The sequence below is a fragment of the Ascaphus truei genome, chromosome 3, assembly GCF_040206685.1.
Source record: "Ascaphus truei isolate aAscTru1 chromosome 3, aAscTru1.hap1, whole genome shotgun sequence".
NCBI classification, from domain to species: Eukaryota; Metazoa; Chordata; class Amphibia; order Anura; family Ascaphidae; genus Ascaphus; species Ascaphus truei.
The window spans coordinates 344,010,557-344,038,494 of record NC_134485.1 but is presented as its reverse complement, the minus strand read 5'-3'; the positions used below and the strand labels follow the sequence as shown (position 1 = coordinate 344,038,494).

Genomic DNA, 27,938 nt, shown 5'->3' with positions numbered 1-27,938 from the left:
TTTAAACCAAAAGCATTTTTTATTCCTCTTTTCATTGACACCAAGAAAACAATTCAAAAAAGGCACATCATGTACATGACATCACACAGAACTTCAACCTTTACGAAAACAAAAAAACAACCTTAGGAACTGATCCAGCAAAAACATTTTATATATATATATATATTTTTTTTTTTTTTAAGTCCCGTCCAGAACCAAACTGCGCAAGAGACAGTGATTAGTTCAGTTTTGTACCTTGGAAGCATTTCCACCCTCCAAACATTATGTAGTCTGTTTGCTTTAAAGCAAAATGTTTTACTCTGGTCTACCTTTGCTGTTCTTGGAATGCAGTTATTGTGCCATAATTCGCCAAACAAAAAGGGCGGAGCAAAATAAGTGACTGCAAAGATTAGTGTGTCCTATTACGAAGAAATTACAATGAGACGTTATGACTATGAAACTCATAATGCATCAACTAGGAGTCAAAGTCTTCCCTCTACTCTCGGCCTTCTCCCTTCCCTGTTTCAGTATCGGACTAACAAGAGGACATTTTGCCTCTGGAACGGCTCATAAAAGGGAATAGCTGACAGAAGGCCTCAATATTCATGTCACCAAAAGGAACTATAAAAATATAACCTAAAATATAGGTGCCAGATTAGCACCTGGATATGTGGACTGTTTTCCCATTTTTGTGTTTGACATTCAGAGAACAGCACAAAAAGGTACATTTAACCGCTTTATTTAAAAGAATAAAGTTTGGATGATATTAAACTTTTTAAGCCGTGTACAGTTAAACTGGGACATTTGGCACAGGAAGCAGTGTCCACATGGTTCATGTGCCTCTTCAAACAATATGCCGTTTCTCCTCCCCCCAAATTGTTAGGGAACCAGAGGCACAGCCTGAACATTTGAGGAAAGCTTCTTTTTCTGGTCAGAACAGGAGGGTGGAAGGACCCAGGGATATATGACAAAGAGACATGGGGACACAAAAGCATATAAAGAAAGTAACACTGTCCCAAGTTTTACATTTCAGTTTTCACAAAGCAGTGCTGAAAATAATCTTAAAAAAATACTTATATAAGTATTTAAAATACTTAAAATAAGGCATTAAATCAAACATTTAACACCATAAACAATTCACTGCCATTGGATCACTTTGGTGCAAAGAGGGACTGCACCTTTAAAAGGTGGCTGGGTGTTTAACATCTGGTATCAGTAAATACTTCTAAGGTATTGAAGAAATGCACAAAATCAAGAATTAACGGTTGACATTGCTTAACCCATAGTGTGTGCATATTAACCAGGTTTATAAAGTTGCCAACTCATTTACTGGCAGGTCCTGTATCCAGTTGTGTCCTGTGAAGTACAGCAACAGCAGAATCTTCTCTGCGAGTTGAACAAACAAAGTGCGAAAACCTTAAACATCTTTCTCTTAAGTCTAAGAAACTAGAATCCCCTTAAAACTTTGTAGGGTACTTGATACAGAAACTAATGCTTGCAAACCCATAACATGATCTCCAAGTGCAGGATTGAAGAGGCATACGGCATGACAAGATTCCTCATATACGCTAAATGAAAGGGGGGGGGGGGGGGGAGAGAAAAAAATGGATCACAAATCACATATAGACTAGTGCTTCCAAACATTGGTAAGTTGGTAAAACAGATAAACTGCTGATTTGCATAGTATCCACACATATAAAATGTGAAACACGGTTGTAAAGGCCTCAAACCCACTGATATGTGCAGTAGTTCAATGATGGGTAATGTGATAATCACTTCTGCTTCTAATGTAATAGTTTGTTCTTGTATAGCGCTGCTAGTTTTACGTAGCGCTTTACAGGGACATTTTGCAGACAGTCCCTGTCCCGTGGAGTTTACAATCTATGTTTTTGGTGCCTGAGGCACAGGGAGATAAAGTGACTTGCCCAAGATCACCGGGAATTGAACCAGGTTCCCCTGCTTCAAGCTCAGTGCCAGTCAGTCAGTGTATTTACTCACTGAACCACTCCTCCACAACGCATGCACAAGCCATATAGAGTAACTACAAAAATATGCTTTCTTTCAAGGCTCGCCTCTCCTCTGCCCCACCTTTAGTCTCTCGCTATAACCCTAAGCGCTCTCTATGTTCAGGCCTGAATTTATCTGAAAACTCACCTATTTAAGTAGTTCTGGATGACACTGCTTACTAAAACTAAATATGGTCTTATAAACACACCAGCCACTGCACTCAGATGTACTCCTACTTTCTGTTAGTCTCCCCACATGCCGATATGATTTTAAGCAAGCACCCTGGACTGGCAGACCCCATGACTTAGTGGCTTCGTCCTGGTGCACCCAAAGGGTTATGTTCTATTAAGTTACTAATTTTAAAGATTTCTTCGGTATCCATCAGAGCGAGGTTCAAGTCCATGTGCATTTGCCTGACTGATTTATAAACACAGGTGGAAAAATACAACTTCAGTGGTTCATAATGCCCGTGATCTTCTCTTACATTCTAATATGCCATGTTAATATGCATACTTTATATTTAGAGTCCTAAAGGTTACAGGCTCTTCATTTGAATGGGTGCAAGGTGCTTTAAAGGCTTGACACACCTTCGTAAATATGGCCATGGTGTCTTAGAACAGGGGCGCGCAAATTTTTTTGGGGGTGGAGGAGGTGCGGGCGGTTGCAGAGGTCCCGTGCTCTTCCCCAGGGCATTTAAATTAAATGCCGGGGGATCGCGTGAGGCCTCTGCAATAAAAATACATTTAAAAAAAACTTGCCGGGATTCAGACACGGTGACGTGTCTTCATGGCAATGCGGCGTTATTTCACAGGCATAAAATGCCGCAGCGGGTCACGTGACGTGACGTCACTTGACCCCGGAGCGTCATTTGCAGAGGTTGCAAGACAGATGGGGGGTGGGGGCGGGGGGTCTTTCGAAGCAGGCCAGACAGGGGGGCGCAGCAGTAAAAGTTTGCGCTCCCCCGTCTTAAAACACTTAAGCACACACGATTTGACCAAACATTAAACCTTATTTGTAAAATAAAATGTTGTTTTCACAAGGTTTTCTTGTGCATGGCATTATATTACTATAGGTTCTCTGATACTCCAATAAAAGCATAATAAATAAGAGGCACTGAATTGGAAATAAAACTACTTACACATGTGAAATCATTCCCGTTTTGTGTCTGTAAAATATAGAAGCGCATACTCAAGTTAATACACTAAATAACTGCATATATAGCATTTATAGAATGTTTTTTTTTTTTTTTTTGCACTACACAGGATTTGAAACGGGGCATTTCCCGCCAGTTCTGAACTTTATTTCCACTCTGGGGTCCCCCAGTTTCAAAGATACTTGCTGGTTAAATTACGGTAATTACTTCTTGGATTTTCAAAGGAGATTACAAGGGGAATAAAGGGGCGTCAGCATCTAGGGAGCCAGGGTGTCCAATGAGCTGAAAAACAGAATTTGCAGGAATCTATAATCTGCAAGCTTCATTTGTTGTAGAGAATAAGGATTGCCACCTAGGAACAGCTGCCGGGGATTGTTAGCCTCCCTAAAAATAATCTACACAGCAATTTTTGCTGATCATGTGACAAAGGGGCAAGTGCACCCCATGGCGGTTTAAATTTTTCCGGAAGCTCAACAGATTCATTACCATACTCATAACTGTACCCTATTATAAAATCACTTAAGACACCCTGATCTTATTTTCTACTTAACCAAAACATTTTACAATCAATAAAGAAAAAAATCTTAAAAAAAGGAAGAAAAACCAAAGCACAACTCTTAAAAAGTATGGCAATAAATAACTATTTAAGCTGGTGTATTGTTTGTCCCTCTCTCTGACATGCAAAACAGTCGATCTTGCTCACTCAGTAGGAGCCCAAGACAAATTAAACTTTGTTACTACAATCATTTTTCTGTTGCAACCGTAAGGCTATTTGAGTTGGGAGTCGGGAGGGTGGGAATGGGCCGCTGCTGCTGCCGCCAGGTGGCAGTCCTTATTCCCTACAACAAATTAAGTTTGCAGATCATAGATTCCTGCTAACTCGGTTTTGTTCTTCGGGAGGCTGCCGCCTAACCACAGCTAGTTGGAGAGTATACCTCACCTGGTGTTCTAATATACTCTACCCGAATCAGATGGTCTCCAAAAGTGACAATAGGTAGGGGGGTGGGGAGAGTGGGTGGACTGGGCGCTTCCCAAATAGTAATAAATTAGTGTAATTAGTGACACACCTGTTAATACACAAAATAAACCTTACACCAAAAAGTGAATAACAAATATATAGTGTACAAGAGCAGCTCAACTTCCTCTGATGGGACAGTTCCAAGTCCCAGGATGTGGAATTTTCTTTTCTTGGAGTTGAGGAGGAGCGCAGGAAATGGTCGTGATATGTAAAAAATAAAAATATATATAGTGCAGATGGTAGATCACTGCTAGAATGATAATCAGTAATAGGAATAGAACTCACAAAAATCGTAGTGTGTTACTGCATGTCAGAGATCCATCTCTCTCTGACTGGAGCCCTTTGTGTAGCTGGAGTCAGGATACCTCTCAGTGGAGTGATTGATATGCAAATAAAGGAAACCACAATAGTGCATACTATATGAACTGTAAAATGTGTATTAGTCACAAATGGTAAAGGAAACTCACATTTTCCATAAATAAGATGGGTGGTGGAGAGAACCGCCGATAGAAGGGTGGTGAAGTATAGAGCTGCTACCCGGTGCTTCACTTGCGCCTCCCAGTGTATTTCCGCATCAGTCTCTGCCGTCGCGTCACTTCCGCTTTCGCGTCACGGGTGAGGGCGGGAAGCCAAAATGGGTCTGGTATCAGCAGTGGATTGCCAGTCCTTCAGTGTGCAGATTCTCTCGAATAACTCTACGCGTTTCGCACACTGCTTCGTCAGTGTGCGAAACGCGTAGTTATTCGAGAGAATCTGCACACTGAAGGACTGGCAATCCACTGCTGATACCAGACCCATTTTGGCTTCCCGCCCTCACCCGTGACGCGAAAGCGGAAGTGACGCGACGGCAGAGACTGATGCGGAAATACACTGGGAGGCGCAAGTGAAGCACCGGGTAGCAGCTCTATACTTCACCACCCTTCTATCGGCGGTTCTCTCCACCACCCATCTTATTTATGGAAAATGTGAGTTTCCTTTACCATTTGTGACTAATACACATTTTACAGTTCATATAGTATGCACTATTGTGGTTTCCTTTATTTGCATATCAATCACTCCACTGAGAGGTATCCTGACTCCAGCTACACAAAGGGCTCCAGTCAGAGAGAGATGGATCTCTGACATGCAGTAACACACTACGATTTTTGTGAGTTCTATTCCTATTACTGATTATCATTCTAGCAGTGATCTACCATCTGCACTATATATATTTTTATTTTTACATATCACGACCATTTCCTGCGCTCCTCCTCAACTCCAAGAAAAGAAAGGTCTCCAAAAGTGTCACACACACAGGTGTGAGTATAAGCTCATTTTGCCACTGGCATAATTGGCAATGTGATTCCTGTAGTAACTACTGCACCTCTAAATGAGTGTCTAAATTGACCTGTGTTAATTCATTGCACAAAGAATCAAGCCTCTTATAGTATTAGTTTTGGCTGGTCTAAATGGTTTATGGAGTTCATCAATAACTGGGATAGCTCCTCTCTGATGTTGGATTGTTTTATGTAAATACATCAAGTAATTAACCTCACAGAGAGAAGGATCTGATGCACTCTAGAAAACCCAGTTCAACTGGCAATTTATCCATTGATCCAGTTTTCATTTCCCCTTTCAATATTATATGGAAACCTTTCAGGGTACGAATTAACCAAGGTTCAGAAATTGCTTATCTAATGTGGATAAGTGTCTCAGCAATAGCTCAATGTCCCAAGTCGAGCTGTATTTTTGCATTATGGGTCTATAAAAAGAGTAGCACCTCTTAGTACACAAATATATACATTTATGTGAGCCATGGTTTGGTTAATTGCCAAAAGCAGCTTCATATCATCTTAGTGTAGAGACTGTACCTTTGCTGCTAATTCGGCTAACCGAGTTACATTTAACCAGCGGGATCCGAGAGCATTAATCACATAGTTAAGGCAATTAGTAGAGCCACCTTAAAATTATAGGACAAAGTTTTAAGGGCCTTCCTGGAAAATTGGGGTTTCTGAATACATTGGTGAAAAAGTCAAGGAATCCGTTGCAGTAACTGAAACTGCACCCCCAATCTAAACCGCATGGGGACGCTTGCGCAGCGCTTAGTCATGTGATTGGCAAAACAGGAATTACTTCTTGTTTTAAAAGGAAATTAGAAGGGGAATAAAGGGGCATCGGTTTCTCAGGAACCGGTGTGTTCCACGAGCTGAAGATAGTGGTGTTTGGCGCAGGGGGGCACCCCAGTTTCCCCCTGTAAAGTGAGGGGGTGGGAGGGAAAAAATATAAAAAAAACAAACCACACACACACACACACACACACACACACACACACACACACACACACACACACACACACACACACACACACACACACACACACACACACACACACACACACACACGTAATTTTGTATAATTTTTGCTTTGACCCTTTGGGAAATTTTTATCCTTTGTAATCTTTCTGACCTTGCAATGGTTTATTTTTTTAATATTTTCATCCGCTGCCAGGGTTACAAAAACCAAAAAAGTTATTTAAATTTTTTTGGCCAACACATCAATTTGTTAGGTTCTTGATGCCCCTGACCAGGTATACGTAGAGTATATCCTTTATTTTTTGGTCTGCACACTCTACAAACTTATTTCCCACAATGTTCATCCTGCACTACAGCACCCTCTACTGGCATATTTTACCAGACGTTATTTGCATTGTTACTTACCCAATTTCCACGGCAGAATGTAAGGCAGAGATTTAGGAACCCGCAAGTTTGAACCAAGGCAAGTTCCCTGATTCATTATAGGGATTGTTCCAGGGATTGTTCCAGAACTGCAAGATTGAACAAAATGTGTCTTACAATAAAAACAGATGAATCCAGAGGCTTAACCCCTCCCCCCTCTGCTTCACACCTTATTTTGAATTTACAGCACTTCTATTGCGATCAGAAACAAAATCCAGAGTAACAGAAGCAGAATTTTACAAGACAACAGTGTATTTCATTTTGAGAGTACATTCTGCAACATGTTAAAAGTCCTTTCTGGGCACTACAAAACTGAGGGGGTCAAATTTCAAACCCCTTTAAGCAAACAATTAAAATAAGTTAAACATTAGCTAGAAAGTTGATATTGGCTCAGCTGCAAAATGTGCAAATAAATTCAGGGGGTGACTAGAGCCCCAGAAACGTCATGCTCATTATTCAGACTACACGCAGCCAAACTATGCCCACTGCTGGCATAAAAGCCAAAGATGATACCAGAACCTCTAGCACAGGGGTGGTCTTTTCTTTCAGGCGTGCCAATAAATGGGCACACATTGTTTGGCGGGCCGCTTTACTACTGCCCCCTGCTACCGGTTTCAATGAATAGTAAACCCAAACTAAATAACACCAAAAGTAAAGAAGTTTAATAAAAACACGAAATCCTAATTTAAAAAGAAATAATCTGAATTTAAAATATCTTAATGTGATTTCTAAACTTTCATTGCAGTTAACAGTTTCTCAATATTCAGATTGATAACAGAATCAGACTGTGCCCACGTGAGCATTTGTCAATACAGATCTGCACTGTACAAAAAAGTCTGCTCGCAAAACAAATATGGGGAAAAATTTACATTTGATTTTTTTATTAAAGAAATTAAAATAGTGATCATTTTCTAAATGTATGCTAATATTCATAAGATTCCCCCGTCACATTTTTTCTATTTGAAGGATTTCATATTGTTCCTTTCCTTAAATCAAATTCAGTCGCTTTTTATTTTTTTCTCCTTCATCAGACTGGCTTGTCCAAATCACATCAGTGGGCAACTTTTTGTCCCCTTGGCCACAGGTTGGCCAACCCTGCTCCAGCACTTTGTACTATTTGATGGCTTGATCAATACCTTGAATTGTCCACTGCTACATTGAACTTAAAAACTTCTCCCAGATTCAGCATTTTAACTCATGCACTATACCGTTCTCCCCCAAAATCTAATGCACTTAAATATGTAGCCAGTGTCGTTACATTTATTTACTGCACGGAGGCAATAAACATTAGACCATCTGAAACGAGCAGTTGCCCCTTGAGTTATTATTAAGCAGCCAAAGGACTTGGAGGACAATATTCTTTTACATGTGCATTACATTTGGTAGGCTGGGAAGTTGCCTGATGCAGATAAAAATGTAATGATTCTTTCCTGTTTTCTAGTTTACCGAATAATCAATATCAGAGAGCACCAGACATTTCCATTTACCTGGCTGAAGGGTAGGTAGGTGTTCCCCACATGAATGGTATCATGGCACCATGCTGCAGATCTGTAAGACAACAAATACGGCAGTCATTGCTTTTCTAGTGCAGCCTAATCAGAACGGCAATACCTTCATTCAGAAAGGGAAGAGATTAGACCACTGGTTCCACACCACCCCCTCCTTTTTTGTTGTTAATTATATTAGTTATAATTATATTGTATATAGTGAAATTATGTGGGCCCCAACCCTCTCTAATAGTAATGTTCAGTTGAAGACTTTGATCACAAAGATTCATATGCAGACTAGATGGTAACAGATGTAGGTTTGTTATTGAACTTAAAACAGATCTCGACTTGCAAGCAGATTTCCTCCTTTACAATAATATAAAGCTGAAGGGAAACTACACAAATAAGTGGCTTCTCCACAGGAAAATAAAAGGCTTTTGGTTTCATACAAATTGGTCATTGATTTTACTTGTAGGCAGTGTGCAAGTCTCATGGGTAGCACCATACTCAGAGCCAGCATCAACAATATACTGTACTTGTATGAAAGCGCATGCTTACAAAAAGGTATTAAGATGGTGCCAGTGTTAAGTGGTTTTAAATATAGCGCAATGAGTAAAGGTTTTAAATTATCAATGGGTCGGCAAGTAATGTTTGTCTTTATGTTCGTTGGTAAATCCATTTCCTTGTTTGATTTGCAATATTGAATTGAAAGTTTAGACCTGAAACTGTGGTCATGTGCCTAATGAATGCAGATATAGATATAGAGATCGATAAAGTTTATTTCTTTAAGCCATTTGAAATGAGGTACATCAAATTTTCACAACATTCTTCTATTCTTAAGAATCAATTGCTTTAAAGCAGCACACAGGGGCGGATTGGAGATGGATATCGACCAAGGCCCTCCACCAAGACAATAAAGCACTCACGGAGGCCCCGCGGCAATCAGTTTAATTGTTGTGGGGGCAGAGTGCGGGGCCTCTAACCATCAAGTCCCCCTTACACACCACACACACACACAGTTTGGGGTGAGGTCGTCTCTTCAGTGCTGCTCTGGTCCGGCGCCAGCCCTGGGACTCCACAGCTCCCGCCCTCGGGCAGAAGTTGAACCCAACTTCCAGCATGGACAGGAGGGCGAGGATGCAGTGACTGCTGGGCTGCATGGGGAGGACAGTCGTCCTTATTCACAGCAGCACCGGCCCATTGACCCACCAGGCTGTCCAATCTGCCCCATGCAGCACTTTTCCTCCCCATTCTATCAAAAACAGCTACTTTATATTGTGCTGATACATTTCTTGCATTTATTTTCTCAATTTTTTTTTTTTTTTTTTACCTTTTTGCTGCTTTTTTCACCTATTAATGGTTTCACTGGCATTACTGGTTGACATGGAAAGTTCAGTTGAACCATGTGGTCATTCTCAGGGAAGTACATTTTCAGCAAACCACAGAATTTAAAGAAGAACAGTACAATGCCAAATCTGGCAACAGAAGGTCTTCATAATGCTAAAAAAGGCAACATTAACTCTAAAGTGAGTAGACGGTACTGCTTCTTGTTCTGTCTCCTATTCAGTTCACTCCGTTTCCGTTTGTTGCCGTCGCAAACCCCCTCTCTGACCCTCAGGCTTTGAGCCGTTCCATTGCCCCCGTCACTTGGTACAGTCCAACGGTTTCCTTCTAGCATTGTGTTGCAGTTCTTTCTTTTTAGGCCTCTGCCAGGGTGGCGCACTCACGCTGGCCCTCTGAAACACATTGAGGCAATGTGTGTGGCCAGCGTGAGCAAGCGCCTGTGAATTATCGGCGCATAGATGCTTGCAGAGCAAGCAAATTTGATTTTGCCGCTGGCAAGCGCACCACGGGAGCGGTTCGCCCAATGAGGGCGAACCAGCTCCGTGACGACATGGCCACGCCCCCAGACCGCGCACCTAGCTGGCCATGAATCGCCCAGCCGAGCATGGCACAGCACACAAGCACACTCTCCCTGCCTGGCCGCAGCCTTAGAGATTGCTGCCTCTGCTAAGGTTTTCCCAACTGCTCTCCCTGTGAGAGCTTTGTTTCTTACCTACTCCTTATTTTTATACATCCCAAAACATTTCCCCCCTGTTATTTCTATGTTACTAGAATTAATAAATACTTCAGAAATTAAGACTCCATTTTGTATAGGAGAAGGAATTGAGTAAACTGCTTGTCTCAACTCATTAGCCACAGTAAGCCTGGAACAGAACACTGCTTACATTTGTCCATTACCAACGCATCATGTTCCCTTTAAAAATATAACTTAAAAAAAAGGACCGTTATTACATGGACTAGCATAGTGATGGGAATCCCTGAAATTCCTCTAGAGAACCATGATGAAGAACACCCACGAGTGCTTCTGGGTTTATCATTGCATTACATTCAACAATCACCGATTAATTCAAGGAAATCGTGTGGGAATCAAATCACCAGGTGTAATATTTTCTCATTTTGACAATTAGTCATAGTTCATGCAATATAAATGTTGATTAAAAGCTACACACAGCATAGTGTATGAGCCAATGCACCTTACGTGACCCGAAGGCGAGGGAGACCGTGCTAACAAATGCCACATTTTACCTTTGTCCCAGTCTTCCTCACACGGTGGGGACTGCCACATACTGGGGCTCACATCTCTTCTGCAAGTACGGCTTTCCTCAACTGGAATAAGACAATATCAGTAAGGAGGATGTTCTCCTCATGTAAGAAAGAAATAGAATACGCAAGAGCGCATTTCTTAGACTGAAGCAAAACATAAAACGGAAGGTTGGAACACGAGTGAGCTGAAATAAATATGTACATATTGAAGTAGCATAAAAATGTGTTTAAGGCTGCACTTATAGTGCCGGCGACAGCGAACGACATCGCGGCAAAACAAATGCATTGCCGCCGTCACGTGCGCTTATAGTAAGTGCGGCGCGATGGATTGGTCGCGATCGCTGGAAGTCATCTCTATTTGATTTTACAGCGACCGTCGCGTCGCTGGTACTATAAGCGTAGTTTAAGTTCCAACAGGCACTATAATAATGCATGAAGCCTGACAGGTCATATTTACCAAGTGGTATTCAATGTATAGCGCGGTTGTGATTACCTGCGTCGTGGCATTCCATCTAGAAGATGCCGGTTTAAAACCCATGCCCACCTTTTTGCAACCTTTGTTGTAATACGAATGTATTTAATAATATAGAAACAAACTACTAATATGCTGTTAAGATCGAGCTTTCCTTGGCTCAGGAAGATTTCAGCCCCATTCAAATGAAAGAAAAAAAAAAGGGAAGACTTTAGCAAAACTGAGATAGGACATTTGTAACCACCTATGTCAGGGGTGGGCAACTCCAGCCCTCAAGACCCATCAGGTTTTCAGGATATTCCTGCTTCAGCACATGTGGTGCAGTTACAGACTGTGGCACTAATTGAGCCATCTGTGCTGAAGCAGGGATATCCTGAAAACCTGACCAGTCAGTGGCCCTTGAGGACTGGAGTTGCCCATCCCTGATTAGGTCAAAGTAAACTAATGACAGCATGGTTTCATGAGTAAAAATACAACACAATTTGTTTTAAAACATTTTTACAAACCTGAAAGATTTTTCCTGTCATCCCGTCATACTCTGAAAGGGGATTTGAGGGGGACTTACATTTTTTGTGTTTAGCGGATTTATGCAGAAACCATGTCCGTGAAATGACTAGCTAGAAAAACATGGTACAAGCCAAGGAATAGAGAAGGCACACAGAGGAAATTAAAACCCAACCTAAAATGTAGGTTACCACGTTAAATGATAGCCTATGAAACATCTCTTGCATTAATTCAATATGGTGCTCCGTATGGCTCAATCTTTGGCCAATTCAAACATTTGCTGTGTGCGCTATAAACAGAACTCCTACATGTCCCCACAAACCATTCCTGGTTCTTTGTTGCCCGAGATTTATTTGGGACCAGCTTGGACTTCAGAAGATAAATTGTTTATACAATGGCTGACCATGTCACATAAATCAATTTCTTTGTAGGGTGAAAGCGCTCTGCTTGGCTCTGTGCCTAAAAACACTTTCACACACATCCAATAAACTACCCAGTTCAGAAACATGCAGGGCCTTTTTATTCGCTTATTTTCTGCTCCACTGACATCTTTGATTAGATTGAAGCCGACAGGATTGGTACAATTACGGCTTTTAAAATCAAAAGCTAGCGGTTGAGTGTGTTTTGAACACCAGGACTTTAAGGTTGACACAATAAATGTAATGATCTTAAATAAAAGATGATTGGATTTTAAAGCACCAAATTTACCAACATCGAAAATATTTTTAAAATGCATAGCTTGTCTTTTTGGGCTGTATAAAGCTACATGGCTTCTTTAGCTTTTCATGTTTGTCTCTGTTCGATTATTTGAATTGCTTACTACTTGTAGCTATATCACAAAGCTATGAACCAGGGGACGGGGGGGGGGGGGGGGGATGTAATGAACACCGGGGCCAAGTATCAATGCTTTTGTACACCACAGACAGACCGAAGTCGAGCATAGATAAATGTTAAAGCTGCAGCTCCTAGGTCAGTGTAAAGTTTGAACAATGAGGACTAGGAGTGCTGAATTTATTTGCAAATATGGGAGTTTTAACATATCCCTCCACTTCAACTGCACAAGTCAAATGTACAGACGTACGCAATCAAATGATATCACAAGATGACAACATTTGTTCACCTATGGCTGTCCATTCACCAATAAACCATAGCCCGCCAACACTTAAATCTGTCTCACCAATGTCCTGTTCAATGCAGCGTTTGTCATCGCAGCTTGATATGTGGTGATTGAGCTCTGCCCGTGGCATCATGTGACGGGCATTAAAAGGGCAGGTGGTAAGCAGCCTGGCAACATCAGGATGACTCTGCAAAAAAACCAAAAAACAACAAACTGTAGAACCACATATGCAGAGGTGGACGTACACCGTCTGCAGCACATTACCTGCCTGCCTGCCTGCCTATGCTGGTCCAAAGAGCTTGGTGTGTTACTAACTGGGTCATATTATATACGCTGCAATGTTGGTTCTCGGCTGAAAATCCATAGACTCAATTGGGAATTTTTGCCTGAAAAATATCCCTAGGCGTGTTTGAAGCAACAAGCCAAATGTTTCATAGGTCCTCTCTCAATGTACGTGTGCGTGCTATGGTGAGGCAGGTCAACGGTCCATATCATCTATCACTTGCAGATAAAGAAAGAACTTGTCAGCATGTATGTCTTCATCAGCGTACATTTTACGCGTACATTTTACAGTTGCTTTGTACACTGGCACCAGTTCCCCATTAGCCATATTCCATGCAAACCAGTTCTGGTAAGCAAGAACACCCCACTTTGCCATTATTTTATCTTTATAATGCGCTATGCGTCACAAAGCCACGGCATAAAAAAAAACGCATCAATACAGGTGAATGCAATTCCTACATTTGTATAATTCTATAGTGAAATCTCCTTAATTGTAACAGGGCTACTAAACTGTTTAAAGGACAAACACGGTTTTTGTTTTTTTTATACATATTTTAACCAAAAATATAAACTGGATAAAGTTTTATTTCAAAACCGTGACACTTATTTTATTAGCCACCAGATCAGTAGCCACCACTGTCCATCGTTTAGTACGGTTATGGTTATATAGTAAAGCTTCCACGGCAGTCCCAGTTGAAAGTACACATTCATGTTATTACTGTATGTAGCGTTTCAAAACGTTCTCTACACTTATTTCAAATACGAAGTCATATTGGTCCACTGAAAGGTATCAACCTCTCTTTCAACGAATATGGATACAAGAGCCACATCTAGAAGAAAATAGACAAGGCATTTCAGGGGCTTAACCTGTTGGAGAACTATGTGTATTTTTTTCTGCACCAAGCGGTGGGGGTGTGAGACCACAGCAACAACGGAGAATTCAGCCTTCAAAATAAGTGAGTGCATGCTTCAAATAACATTTTGTATACAAGAGTCACATCTACACACCTGGTCCAGGTGGAGAGTGCCTAATGAGAATGTGATAAATCAACACAAGCTGCACCTAGAGACAATGCTGCACTTCCTTCTAAATGCTGAGAATCCTGCAAATTGAACACTGAAATGACAACAAAGACAGAGCAGCTAACCAAGTTACGTTTTCATCCAAAAACAGCCTGTGCCTTCCAGTTTCTACAAGCCATTAGCCACAGAGCCATATGTAACCCTTTTGCATTAAACCACCTTTGTAGCAGCAGTCATCTTTCCTGCTATCTGAACACGCTCCACACAAAACGACTACCTTCGTGGATCCAAACAAAGCTAATAGAATAGTTTCATCATAAACAAAAAAGTTCGGCTTTCTGTGGCCATACTTTACATTCAAGGCGCCCAAAAAGACAATTTCTGATCATTCATCATGGGTGAAGGTTTATTGAGAGATCAACGTTTCGTCCCTATTTGGACCTTTGTCATCTTGACCAAAACGTTGATCCCGCAATAAACCTTCACACCAAAAATCTTCTGGAGCACCCGTGGCAGTTAATACTGGACTACTGCAAGTGCTCCTTTGTATTCATCATGATAATTCATCATTGCATGAATGAACCTATAGAAAAAGACAATACAACAGGAAGTTTGTTCACAACAGAAAATGAGACAATATTTGGCATGAAAATATACTAAGAACATCTTGAGCGTATGCTCTTGTTCTAGTGTGAAAAGTCTATAAAAATAAACTAATGTGATTTGTTCACAAATACCCCAAAAAATTAGCTATGCATAAGCCAATTCAGCCACTTCTGAAATACTGGTGTTACCATATTTTACAACCCAAACTCTTTCTGCTGAAGTTATGTTCGGGAAATCCACTTAAAGGTTTTTTCAATGCCTTCACAATGATTTAATCTGAGCAAACAGCTTTACAAAATTAGAAGAAGTCGACACCAAGGGCTAGATCTACATAGCTCCGATAAATCAGGGCGATAAAACGTTGCCTAATAGGAGGAACATTATGTTCCGAGGTGAACGTGTATCCTCAAAGCTAAACATCCCAGAAAAAAACAGCCATTCCACATCTCATTTGCATAGGCTTAATGTCACGTTATATTAGAACGTGGAGGGATCTGCGAATAATGTAACGTTAAGCAGGTTTTAACGTTACTCCGATCCAGACCCTGAAATACATTTTTAAATCAAGTTGAGAAATACTAGAGGGAAAGAACGCCATGTTCATACAATACTGCCCATCCAGAGCCTGTAAAAGCTCCGTGTCAGTGTATGTGCGCGAGTAAAGACAAGTTTAGGAATTACCCAACTAATGTAACAGTCTGTCCCACATTAACCTCAACGGACATGAGTGGATATGTAATAATATAACAACTCATTTGCATGGCACCGTCACATACTAACTTAGCTCTTTACGGAGGTAACCACAGTTTAACATTATGTTATTGCCCTTTGAACATATACCATTCAGACATAACATTAGGTTACCTAATGGAGCTTTTTGGATCTGGGCCAAAGAGTAACTAAGAACCTTGACTAAAGTCATAAATGCGGCGGCCAAGAAACCGCAGACAAAAAAAAGTTTACTTATTTGATCTCAATAAAATAAGAATGTTGCTTTAAACATTCCTCATTTTCTAGAGGCTGGGGTAAGACTAGGGGTAGAACTTATTTCCTTATGCTGTACAGAAAGCCACATCTATGGGCCTCATGCAGTAAGCACCGATATTAAAAAAAAATTGTTTTTAAAAATTGTTTTTAAATCGCCATTTTTGACAGCGTTGCTAGAACGGTAGGCAGAAAGCCCCGAATACCAGTGATCGCAACATTTGCAAAAATGGCGAGTAGCCAGCGACGTAATGATTACTCCTGTGTAAAGGGCTCATCTGGAGAGTTGTTTCTGCTGCAGAGAGCCGCCTCTCTCCCTGCGCACATCTCCATCTCGGCCGATTTTTTTTTACATTTTAACTATTGCTAGTGTATTGTAGCACGGGGTCTCCGGAGCTGAATCACATTGATTTTAGGTCTGGGGACCCCTGCTTCCCGAGATACAGTGCCGGTATCTCCTATGCATTGGATTCCCACGGTCATGTGACGTGGGACATTTCAATGCATAGGAGATACCGGCACCCTATAACAGGGCCTGTATCGCGGGATGCAGGGGTTCCCCAGACCTGAAGTCAACGAGGCTCTGTTCCGGAGACAGAGTCGTTATCGTAGCGGCTATCTGCTACGGTAATGATGTTCCTTTAATGTAATTTTTATTAATAGTGTGCGGGAGCAAGGGGTCTCCTAAGCTGAACCGCTTTAATTTCAGCCTCAGCAAACACCTGCTTCCCGAGTTACAGGCCCTGGTATGAGGCATCGGGTGCCAGACCCTGTGCCATTTTTAAATCGTTCGCGTCACGTGACCGGAGGGATTTAAAATCATGAATGAGATACCGGCACCCCATATCTGGGCTTGTAACGCAGGAAGCAAGGGGTCACCGAGGCTGAAATCAATGTGGTTCACCTCAGGAGACCTCCTGCTTCCGCACACCATTAATAAAAATTACATTAAAGCAGCTTCATTATCTTAGCGCAGCGGTGCACAACCTGGGGGGGGGGGGGGCGTGAGAATTTGTGGGGGTGGGGGGGGAGGGCTCAAGCAGTTAGAGGCCCCACGCTCTTCCCCACGGCTTTTGAATGAAGTGCTGGGGAGGCGTGAGGCCTCTGTACTCACTTAACTGCTCTCTGCGGGTCTTCGGTGCGTTGGCATGGAATGCAGTTTATTTTTTGGCTTTGTTTGTCATTTTACTGGCTTGTTTATATGCTTGGATTGATTACCGTTTTTTTATTTATTATTTCTTGTGTTGGCTTCTGCTTTTAATTGATGTGTTGGCTAGTTGTTTATTGATTAATTGATTTGTTGGTTACTACTTTAAATCCTTTAATTGTTTTGGGGCTCTAGTTCCTGCCATCTGACATGAAAGCTGGGTCTGCCTACTTACTAAACCTATCCGGATATGAACAGATAAGAATGTGCTTTCTCAGCTTATTACCACTAAAATGAGCAATACCCTGCTCATGGAAGCAAACATCCCCTTCCTCCCTCTCACTTATTAAAAATAAAATATATGTACCCTGTGGATGTAAACGGATCTGCTATCCATGTTACATGTCTCACCCCTCACCCCACTTTTCTGTACCCTCTCACCCTCTTAATTCATATTAAAATGTCATACTAAAGTTATTTATTTTTTAAACTGCAGGCCATCCGGCCAAAATAGTAAATGTGAAACCCTAAGCATATTAAACTGAACAGGTTTTCACGGAGGCAGTAAAAGGCAGATGATATAGGCCTAAAAAGGACACTATGCAGAAAAAGTTATTGTCAATTAAACAACATTTATGACAGGAATAACCATCCCACTGGAGTTGTCCTGCCTCTGTTCTTCATTACCAGCTGCAGGTTACAAGTAGTTGTTGGCCCCAGGACAGCAAAGGGGTTTAAATGAACACTGACAGCACAGTCCCTGCAGCTTTGCTCTTCATAACATTAGGAAAAAAATGCATTTTAGTTACCGGGTCTTAACAATAGTAATATGACCATGTGGGGAAAGCATACATTTACATCAGGGTTCAGAAGCGCCTAACACAGGGATGCACAAACTGGGGGGCGCGCAAGATTTTCTGGAGGGGGGCGGCAGTTATAGAGGTCCCGCGCTCTCCACCAAGGCATTTAAATTAGAGGCCTTGTGTGGTCCCCCGGCATTTATAGCAAAACTTACCTTCCAGCGACCCGTCGTCATGGTAACCCAGACGGGGTAACGCGACACGTGACCATGGCATGTGACTTCACGACCCCATGCGTCATTTGACGCCAGGCACGAGCAGGAGGAGGTAAGAGGGGGTGCGGGCCACAGAGAGCAGGCAGGGGTGCGCACAGGGAAAACTTTGCACATCCCTGGCCTAACAGATGCCTTGACTTCCAAGGTCAGACAACTAGACTCTGCAAGCACCAGTCATTCATCTTACTGTACGTAGAGGAGCATCTATTGCCCCTGTGTAGGACAGAACCACTGAGGTCATTCTCCCAACAGCAGAGGTAAATGAGAATTTGCATAGGTAGTGTTAGGATCTGGTTACCGGTCATGCAGTGACGTGGCTTGCAGGCTTATATCCAAACCAAAGGGTTTAACTAAATGACACTCATGAGAATACCAATATTGAAGTATTTCACTGTGTATTTTGTCACATTGGATGTAGCATTGGGCATTTGTCTTTTGCTGTACGTAAAAGGAGCTTGGGTTGGGTGGGTGCCACCAACAGGGCAGGTTTTCAGGATATCCCCGCTTCAACACATGTCGCTCAGCCATTCCGGTTGACCTGCCGGTGCTGAAGCAGGGGTATCCTGAAAACCTGCCTTGTTGGCAGCCCTTGAGGCCTGGAGTTGGCCATCCCTTGTCTATGAGTAAATGCTCAAAACACGTTTTTTATTTATTTATTTTTTTATAAGCGTAACAGCAGAGACTCACTATTCACCATTGAGCTTTAAGCATGGTCTCAATTGTGAAATAGGAGACAACCAGAGAGCTTTTTCAGCTGTCTGGGATTATATTGAAGGTTAAAATTGCACAACGAATAAATCTGACAATGTTATTTTGCTTGGCTCCTTTAAGCAAAAGCAATCTTCTGACAAACTCACCTTCCTGCACTTTATCAGGTGATAAGGGAAGCGGCAGGCCCGTATCTGGTGGTTGGTATCATACGGACACTGCAGGAGCCTCTCCGGATCCTGGGGGTCTACAGACAAGAGGCAAATATCATTACTACTCAGGAAATTACTCATGCATTCGCTCTATTCTGAGTCCCCTCCACAAGGTGGGGCACTACTGAGCTATCTTTCCAGTAGTTAAAAGCATAATAGAAGCTTTGTGCAAGGAGTACATTTAGGACATTCCATTTCTCAATGCAGATAACATATTTCTTCATCTATCAAAGTCATCAGCAGCACATACTTTGCCTCTGCCCCTCAATATATACACACACACACACACACACACACACACACACACACACACACACACGCAAATTTCTCTTCCCCTCCTACAGAAGCATCAGTAACACACACTGCTTACTTCTACTTGCTAGTATTTATTTATAAAATATTTTACCAGGAAGTAATACATTGAGAGTTACTTCTCGTTTTCAAGTATGTCCTGGGCACAGAGTTAAGACAAATAATACTTGGTTACAAATACAGTTACATAAATGAACAGGGTATACATTATATACAATACATTGCATGCACAGTTAAAGAAAATATATATTATGGGCGTATGAAACAGTTACAGACCAGATTAAAATGTGAGACAGCCTTAGATTTGAAAGAACTTAGACTGGTGGTGGATGTGAGAGTCTCTGGTAGGTTGTTCCAGTTTTGGGGTGCACGGTAAGAGAAGGAGGAGCGGCCGGATACTCTGTTGAGCCTTGGGACCACGAACAGTCATTTGGAGTCTGATCTCAGGTGATAGGTGCTGCATGTGGTAGGGGTGAGGAGCTTGTTCAGATAGCTGGGTAGCTTGCCCATAAATAATTTAAAGGCAAGACCGGAAAGGTGAACTTTGCGCCTAGACTCGAGTGATGACCAATCTAGTTATTTGAGCATTTCGCAGTGATGTGTGTTGTAGTTGCATTGGAGAACAAAACGACAAATTGAATTGTAGAGGGGGTCAAGTTTGCTAAGGTGGGTTTGAGGTGCCGAGCCATAGACTATGTCTCCATAGTCAATAATTGGCATTAGCATCTGCTGTGCGATACGCTTTCTGACCAGGAGACTTAGGGAGGATTTGTTCCTGTAAAGTACCCCTAGTTTGGCATAGGTCTTGGTTGTCAGGGTATCAATGTGCATCCCGAATGTTAAGTGGGAGTCAAACCATAAGCACAGGTATTTAAAACTAGTAACAGGGGTTAGGGTGGTGTTGGCGTTTGTTCTAATCTGGAGCTCAGTCGCTTGAAGCTTTAAAAATTTAGTCTTGGTCCCAAATACCATTGTTACAGTCTTGTCAGTGTTTAAAAACAGTTTGTTTTGGGAAATCCAATTTTCGAGTCTCAAAAAGTCAGACTGAAGTATGTGTTGAAGGTCAGAGAGGCTATTGCTGTGTGCATATAGGATTGTCTCATCTGCATACATGTGTATTGAGGCTTCCTTACAAGCTGTGGGAAGATCATTAATGAACACTGAGAAGAGTAGGGGCCCCAGAACAGAGCCTTGCGGGACACTACAGGTGATATCCAGGATAGCATGATCAACTGTATCAAAAGCCTTTGCAAAATCTAGGAATACTGCACCAGTGAGTTGTCCCCGTTCCATTCCACACTGGATTTCATTGCAAACTTTTAGCAGGGTAGTTGCGGTAGAGTGTTTGGGGCGAAAGCCAGATTGGAATTGGCTAGGGAAATTTGTCTTGGTATAGTAATCGCTTAATTGGGAGTGGACACATTTTTCCATTACTTTGGATAGGATTGGGAGAAGTGAGATTGGTCTGTAGTTTGAGACAGTGTTTTTGTCCCCACTTTTGAAGATTAGGACAACTCTGGCAGCTTTCCAGGTCTTAGGGATATGGCCTGCAGACAGGATAGAGTTGACTATGGAAGCAATTGGTTTGGCAATGGCTGGGGCACAAAGTCGTAGGAACCTAGATTGTAGTAAGTCAGGTCCACATTGGCTGCTTAGTTTTAGTTTGAGGAGCGCTTGTGTAATCTCCTCTTCAGATACTGGGCCAAATTGAAAATTGTGGGCAGTGTTGGGGCTATGTGGGCACTCCCAGGATGAGAGTCAGGTTTGTGGTTTGGGCTGTGTTTCGCTAATAAGTTAGTGGCACACCCCACAAAGTAATCATTGAATGCATTTGCAATGTCAGTGGGGTTTGTCAGAGTAATATCCCCCTTAGTGATATTACTTGGTTGTTGATGGTTAGAAGGCTGGAATATATTGTTGATAACCTTCCAGAAGTTAGCTGTATTCTGGAGGAGATTGTCAGAGTAATATTGTGCTTTTGCATGCCTTGTGCACATGTTCCGCAGGCATCTGTAGTGATTGAGAACCTTGGTAGTGCCAGTTACTTTGTAGCTTTTCCACAAGGTATCCCTGAGCTGGTAGAGTGCAATAAGGTCAGTTGTAACCCATGGAAGGTGGGCCCCCCGTACCCTTATTTTGCTTAGTGGAGCATGGGTATCGCAGAGTTTTAAGAACTCGTATTGGAAATAGTCGAGCACAGAATCAGTGTCGGGAATTAAATCGATTCTGTGCCATGGGCAGTTGGTAAGGTCATCCAGAAACTGTTATGGGTTAAAGTTTTTAAATGTTCTAGTGAGGAGAACTTTAGGGCTTGAATGGAGCGGTTTAATTTTCCTTACACAGTACACTATTGCATGGTCACTGAAAATATCAGGAAGGATGCCAGAGGATTGGATTCTGCTGGGGTTTGAGGAGAGAATCCAGTCTAGCAAGGAATGGTTATGCGATTTCAGGTTTGTCCGTGTGGGTTGGGAAAGGAGTTGTGATAGGTTAAGTGACTTGAGATGTATCTGGATTTTGTGGTTTTTAGGGTTGAGCCAATTGAAGTTGAAATCCCCAAGAACTAGCAGCTCACTCTTCTCGTTCAGAGAGGAAATGGAGCCAAGAAACTGGGTGATATCAGTCAGGGATTGTAGAGGGGCTTTAGTATGGTCAGCATCAGGAAACATTTCTCCCACAAAGTCCTTGAAATGTCCCTCAGACAAATTACACAATGGACATTTTCATATAAAACAAGCAGATTATTCCTGAGCTATTTCTGCCACAGTTCTTTATTTAAAGCTAGCTTATTTATGGTCATTTAAATTAATTATTCTTCCAAAAATACTCTCAAATCTTCATCACCCTACAAAACGGGGACAGGATATTATTCTTTATTTGTAAATTTCATACTGAGGGATAAAGACATACTCTGACACAGAACACTTATGGGCCATATTTACAAACAGTGCAAAGCCAGAAGAGAATTGACGGCTCATTGAATTCACTGGAATAGGCCACAAGATGTATGGTTTAGCACTGCTTAGCAAGTATGGCCCCCAACCTTTATCTCCCTGCTCAAGCAAGCATATTAATGACACACCGTGACTAGAGTACACTTACCTCAGAGATGCTTGCTACCTTCTCTCTACCATGCAATAGTCACATGATCAGCATTATCTTAAACAGGAATTATCAGCAATCCCAAATTCCTGATCCAGAAGAGACAGACACACACACACACACACACACACACACACACACACACACCTTATACTTTCTAATAATTATTTTATCGTCACTATTGGGAACAGGCTCCTACCACAAACGTCGGTAAAGGTCTGTTCGCGCTTCTCCTGTGTTTGTAGCGCCCGCCATTTCACTTTCTTCTTAGGGAAGAGTTCAGATTGCTGCTGCTGTGCTGGCTGCTTCTGGTGTGCTGGCTGCTGCGCTGGCACCCGGCTCTCCTGCACACATTTGTCCTACATAGAGAGAGGGGTAGTAGGTGACACCAGGAGCCGAGCCCTGCTCTTTTCAGCTGTGGTTCCCGGGATACTTTGGCCGCGCGTATAGTGTCCGCGGCGTGACGGATAACGTCACCCGTCGCCGTCAGCGAAAGTTATATTTTGCTTTGCGGCAGCGGCGCGGGCTTCCGGGCATTTGACTCGTTCAGGTACTGTCACATGAGGCGACAGCCCTTGAAAAATCAAATATTCCAGGCCTCCAAAGTCTGGGATGTCGCTCCCTCTCACTGCCGCCGTCGCGCTTACTATAAGCGCACGCGGCGGCAATGTATTTTTTTTGTGCGGCGGCGCGTGGCCTTACCGGTGAAGTTACCGGCATGCCTTTCTGGAACTTAAATGGTGCTGCAATTGGTGACGGTGAGGCTTCCCATGTGCTCACAGGACCCACAAAATTTGAACAGCCATTTTGTTTACCCTGGATCAGCAGGCACACAAGTAACTTCAATATTATCTCAGGAACCAGGGGGTCCATGCAGCTGAGAACAGTATGGGGGGGTGGAGGCTGCACAGAGTACATTACCTTATCTACAGCTCCACAGGATCACTATTTATTTTACACACTTTCCATCTATTTTTTTATCTCTCCCCCGCTCTGCTTTTTAATACTGTATTAAGCTTTCCAAAATATGGCGCCAATGGCTTTCATACAATAACAAGCACTTTCAGAATTTGTTTTAGATCAGCCTCAGTACCACTACTTTTATTAAGCCACATCAACCACCACGGAACGGTCTGGAGTAAGAGAGTTAAAGACATGGGAATACCTGACAAGTCATAATGTGCATCCGCAGGTCAGTGCCTCGGACCTTGTGATCCGAATTAAACGGGCAGAAGACGAATTCCATGGCTGCACCTGGAGAAAAGAAACAGCTTGCCACCTTAGGCCGAGGTCATGGTGTCGCTATGTGTGCGCGCTTGCGTCCGCGCGCACTTCAAGGACTACTATCTGATTGCCTATGGTAATTCCTCATGTGCGCGCGGTGCTGCGCAGCAACATTTTGCCGACACAACACAATTTGAAGTTTCGCGCTGCAGTAGCGTGACATCTGCGTCACGTGAGATGGTTCAGCCAATGAGGGCAAACAAGCTCCGTGATGCGTCCGAAAACCCCCCACCCATCTCCTGCAGCTAGCGCCCGCACAGCTGGAGCTGCAGGAGTGCGCGGCTGAAGCAGGCACCGTGAGCTCGGCCTTAGAATGAGAACCACCTCTGCAATGTTTCAATGTGCATCACACTTAGGGGGGCTGCAACTAGGGTGCAGGGTGGCAGTGATGCAGTTCCCACTGGGTTTATAAAATTTTAAATTATGGAAATGTATGTATATTACGGATTTCATATGTGCAGTACCCCCACAAAATAGTAACTGCACATACAGTAGGACCCAGCACGTGGCAGCAATGTGTTTAATGGACACATTTATATATAGAAAACTGTCTATATATGTAAATAATTATATAGAACTAGATAGTCATGGTATCACTTTCACGATATAAATATCCCCCCTCCCCTCGTCACCATGCCTTTCTCTCTCCCTTCGTCCCCACGCCTTTCTCTTCCCTCGTTCCCATGACTCCCTCCCTCCCTATTCGTCCCCATGCCTCTCTCTCTCCCCTCGTGTCTCTCTCCCCTCGTGTCTATCTCCCCACGTCCCCATGTCGTTCTCTCTCCCCAGCCACGTTGCCTGTCTCCCTCTCCCCGCACTGCCCTGCCCCTGACTCTCCCTCTCCCCAGCCACGTTGCCTGTCTCCCTCTCCCCGCACTGCCCTGACCCTGACTCTCCCTCTCCCCTGCGGGACGGTGACTCAACTCATGCCTTCTCTGCTCAGCGTCTCTCCTGTAATGTGCAGCCCCCGCACTGCTCCCCTCTCTCTGCGCTGCTCCGCCCCCTGAGTCACTGACATAACCGGGGAGAGGATCCCCCTGGGTCTTATTGCTCATGGCATCTGTTCCTTAGGCCCTGAGGAGGAGGGAAGTAACACTACATTTGCTGCATTCCTCTCATTTCTAAGCTGCAGCTGGAAATAAAAACGCTCAATTATTTTAGACTGCAATCCTGCCTGGGAATGTCTTTCTTTTTGACTCACTTAAACCTAGGTTTTTTTTTGTGGTTTTGACAAATTCTGTGCCGGACTGCAAACATGGCCACCGAGGTCAGGTTCAGGATATCCCTGCTTCAGCAAAGGTGGCTCAATCAGGGGCTCAGAGCCACATGTGCTGAAGCTCAGATATCCAGAAAACCTGACCTGTTGGTAGCCATTAAGGAAATGATTTTCAACCAGGGTTCCGCGGCCGCCAGGGGTGGAAACCTTGGACAACTCTCCCAGCTGCACCAGGCACTGCGGCACCCCACATAGCAGTAACCCTGCGCTCAGCAGCGGCCTAATCACTGCTATCCTTCCTCTCCTTGCCGCATCAACTTCCGGCTGACAGGAGGGAGAGGAAGGATCAGGCAATAGTGCGCGTGCGCCGGAAGCGCTCTTAAAATGTGAGAGGTATAAGTGTGTGTCACAGTAAGGCCTAGGCCAGGGTGGCGCTGGGCGGGCACACACACTGGCCGCGATGAAACACATTGCGGCAATGTGTGTGGCCAGTGTGAGCAAGCGCCTGAGCTTGCGCGGAGCTTACCAAGCAAATTTGAATTTGCCGCTTGCGTATCATGTGAGCGGTTCGCCCAATGAGGGCGAACCAGCTCCGTGACGTCTTGGCCTCGTCCGCCCCCACCCGCGCACGCCCCCCACACTCGCACACCTAGCTGGCCACGAATCGCCCGGCAGAGCAGGGCGCAGCGCACGAGCGCCAGCACGCCCGCTCCCTGCCTGGCCGCAGCCTTAATGTATGTGTTAGGCTACGCTTATAGTGACAGTGACGGTGACGTCAGGCTGCGGTCGCTGGAAAAATCAAATTTTAATTACTTTCAGCGATTACTATAAGCGCATGCGACAGCGGCAATGCATTTGTTTTGATTCAATGTCGTCACTATAAGCGCAGCCGAGAGGGGGAGAGTGTGTATGGAAGAGAGAGGGGGAGAGTAAGCGTAAGGCCTCGGCCATGTTACTTGCTTGCTGGCGGAAGCGCGCTGAGGCGCGCTCCCGCTCAGCACTGAGCCCCTACAGCCGCAATTAGAGCGGCTTTAGTAGGGGCTCACCTGCGCTTCCGCGCGCTTGCGGAAGCGCAGGTCCTAGGGGAATTTAAAATTCCCCCGCTTGCCGGCGAGACAGGCCGGTCACGTGAGCGGTTCGCCCAATGAGGGCGAACCAGCTCCGTGACGTCACTGGCCCGCCCCCGGCCAGTGACGCGCCCGCCCCCGGACCGCCCCCGGACCGCCCCCTGACGGCTGCTGAGAGCGCTTGCGGTAAGCAACCGCAAGGCCAGGGAAAGCACCCGCTTTCCCTGCGCCTCAGCGCGCCTCAGCACGCCAGCAGGGACCGTGGACTCGGCCTAAGGGGGAGAGACACGGTTGGAGTTCGCCAGAATTTCGCAATCGAATTCTGGGGTTCCTTAACAACAACAAAAAGTCATGGGGACTGGGTGTGGCTCAGCAATTGAACGGCTATTGGTAACAGATCAGCGTTCATCTCCTACACAGGGTGCATCATGCTGGAAATGCTTGTTTTCTAAAGGGCCACTCCACGGCCTTCCCACAACTACCCAATTGTTACACCAAGCTAACACGTGGTTGAGATCCGAAAGACCAGTGGCACCATCTTCCAGTACTCATCGGGTCAAAATAGTCATGCTTTTGAAACTAACAGCAGAATTGAGCTTATTAATGTTCACTTGGTCCAAAGTAGTATTGTGGCTTAACCTTTTGCTGACAGTGAGACCTGCTGTGCCGTGTGTTGCTCTCCCTCTGGCAGAGAATGTGTTAAGTGAATGTATTTAGGGCGTGGCTAACACCGGATTAACCCCTGCGTTGCCACAGTGGCCTGTGAAGCCATACATTGCAGAGCCGTCTGGCATCAAAGCCGTTAAAGACGCAGTACCACTGAGTGTAAAAGGTGAACAAGCAGCAGCTGGCGATGGGTAATTTGTAAAAAGTTAGCTTATCAGTACCTGTTTTTGACAAGTATAAATATTTTAAAATACATGAAAGTGCTTCAACAGTAACCAAATGTTTATAACTGAACGTAATCTCTTTTGTAATACGATATGCCTGCTTTGGGTATACATGTTTATTTTTTGCACATCTAAATAATTATAATATCATTACAGCACTGAGGGCTGCGGCTTTGACCTCTTCACCTTTAATCTCTGAACTTTACTCCTTGGGGGGGATTGCGGCTGCAGTGGTGTCCTCAGGATACAGAAATAAACTAAAAAAATATATAGAAAATGACCGTTAAAAAATTATTTACTATGAAACAATAAAATATGTGTAGCCAGGTCCCCCGAGGTTGCTGCTGCCCCCCCACCCCCTCGAGACACTCACCGCGGCGGTAGAGAGGATAGAGCCGCTCGTGGGAAGGTGTAGGGCGTGTGCGCGCATAGCGCGACTCTGGTAGAGGCGGCCGGTTGTCGGGGACGCGATCGGGCCGTTGCTAGGGCCGCGGTCGCGTCGTTAGGGTCCCGGCGGCTCGCAGAGCAGGGTGCCGCCATTGAGAAGTGGTTGCGCATGCGCAAGGGCTAGGAGCTACGGGAGGATTCCAGGGAGTTCGCGCATGCGCAGTGGAGAGCCAGAAAAGCCGCGAAGCCCTAGCAAATGACAGGAGGGTTCTGTAAGGGGACTTCAAGTCCCATGAGCCTCTGGAGCGGACCCATGATGCCAGGGAGCCAATAGGGCTGCAGGAGCTCTTTGCTTGCAACAAAGTTATACATTTCGCGGGCTAGAGCACGTGAGCAGTTGGCGACAGGAGCAGCTAGGGGAAGGAGGTAGGGTGCAGGAGTCAGTGACTTCCGGCACTAGGCCTGTACTCCCCTAGGCCCCAGATAGCCCTGAGTCATCCTAGCTGAGTGTGGTAGGGACAGGCCCTAGGTTAGGGACCCTGCCCCTTATCTAGTGTTAGTAGTGAACAAGCATACTGACTGTTT

General features: G+C 44.0%; 1 protein-coding gene across 5 annotated transcripts; it reads right to left on the bottom strand.

The window, feature by feature from the left end:
- On the bottom strand, positions 1 to 26,734 carry LOC142489994 (gametocyte-specific factor 1-like). 5 transcript variants are annotated; one of them, XM_075591731.1, is made up of 10 exons: positions 26,716 to 26,734; positions 23,675 to 23,763; positions 22,709 to 22,868; positions 19,033 to 19,130; positions 13,119 to 13,245; positions 10,948 to 11,028; positions 8,359 to 8,419; positions 6,854 to 6,960; positions 3,125 to 3,151; positions 1 to 1,547 (listed from the first exon to the last, which is right to left on the bottom strand). In XM_075591731.1, the coding sequence occupies exons 2-9, from the start codon at positions 23,753 to 23,755 to the stop codon at positions 3,135 to 3,137; spliced, it is 732 nt and encodes a 243-aa protein (XP_075447846.1). In that variant the 5' UTR covers positions 23,756 to 23,763; positions 26,716 to 26,734; the 3' UTR covers positions 1 to 1,547; positions 3,125 to 3,134. The 5 variants fall into 5 exon arrangements, with proteins under 5 accessions (XP_075447846.1, XP_075447843.1, XP_075447842.1 ...); XM_075591728.1 differs by lacking the exon at positions 26,716 to 26,734 and adding an exon at positions 24,995 to 25,183; XM_075591727.1 differs by lacking the exon at positions 26,716 to 26,734 and adding an exon at positions 24,718 to 24,811.
- Positions 26,735 to 27,938: the final 1,204 nt, after the last annotated feature.

What these genes read in the sequence shown, in the direction of transcription:
- LOC142489994 (XM_075591727.1), bottom strand. Translation starts at nt 24,811, where the DNA reads ATGTCAGTGACTCAGGGGGCGGAGCAGCGCAGAGAGAGGGGAGCAGTG. An exon ending in GACCTTTACCGACGTTTGTG is followed by an intron (nt 19,131 to 22,708) that starts GTAGGAGCCTGT and finishes TCTTGTCTGTAG; the next exon opens with ACCCCCAGGATCCGGAGAGG. An exon ending in CCTACCTACCCTTCAGCCAG is followed by an intron (nt 6,961 to 8,358) that starts GTAAATGGAAAT and finishes TCAATCTTGCAG; the next exon opens with TTCTGGAACAATCCCTGGAA.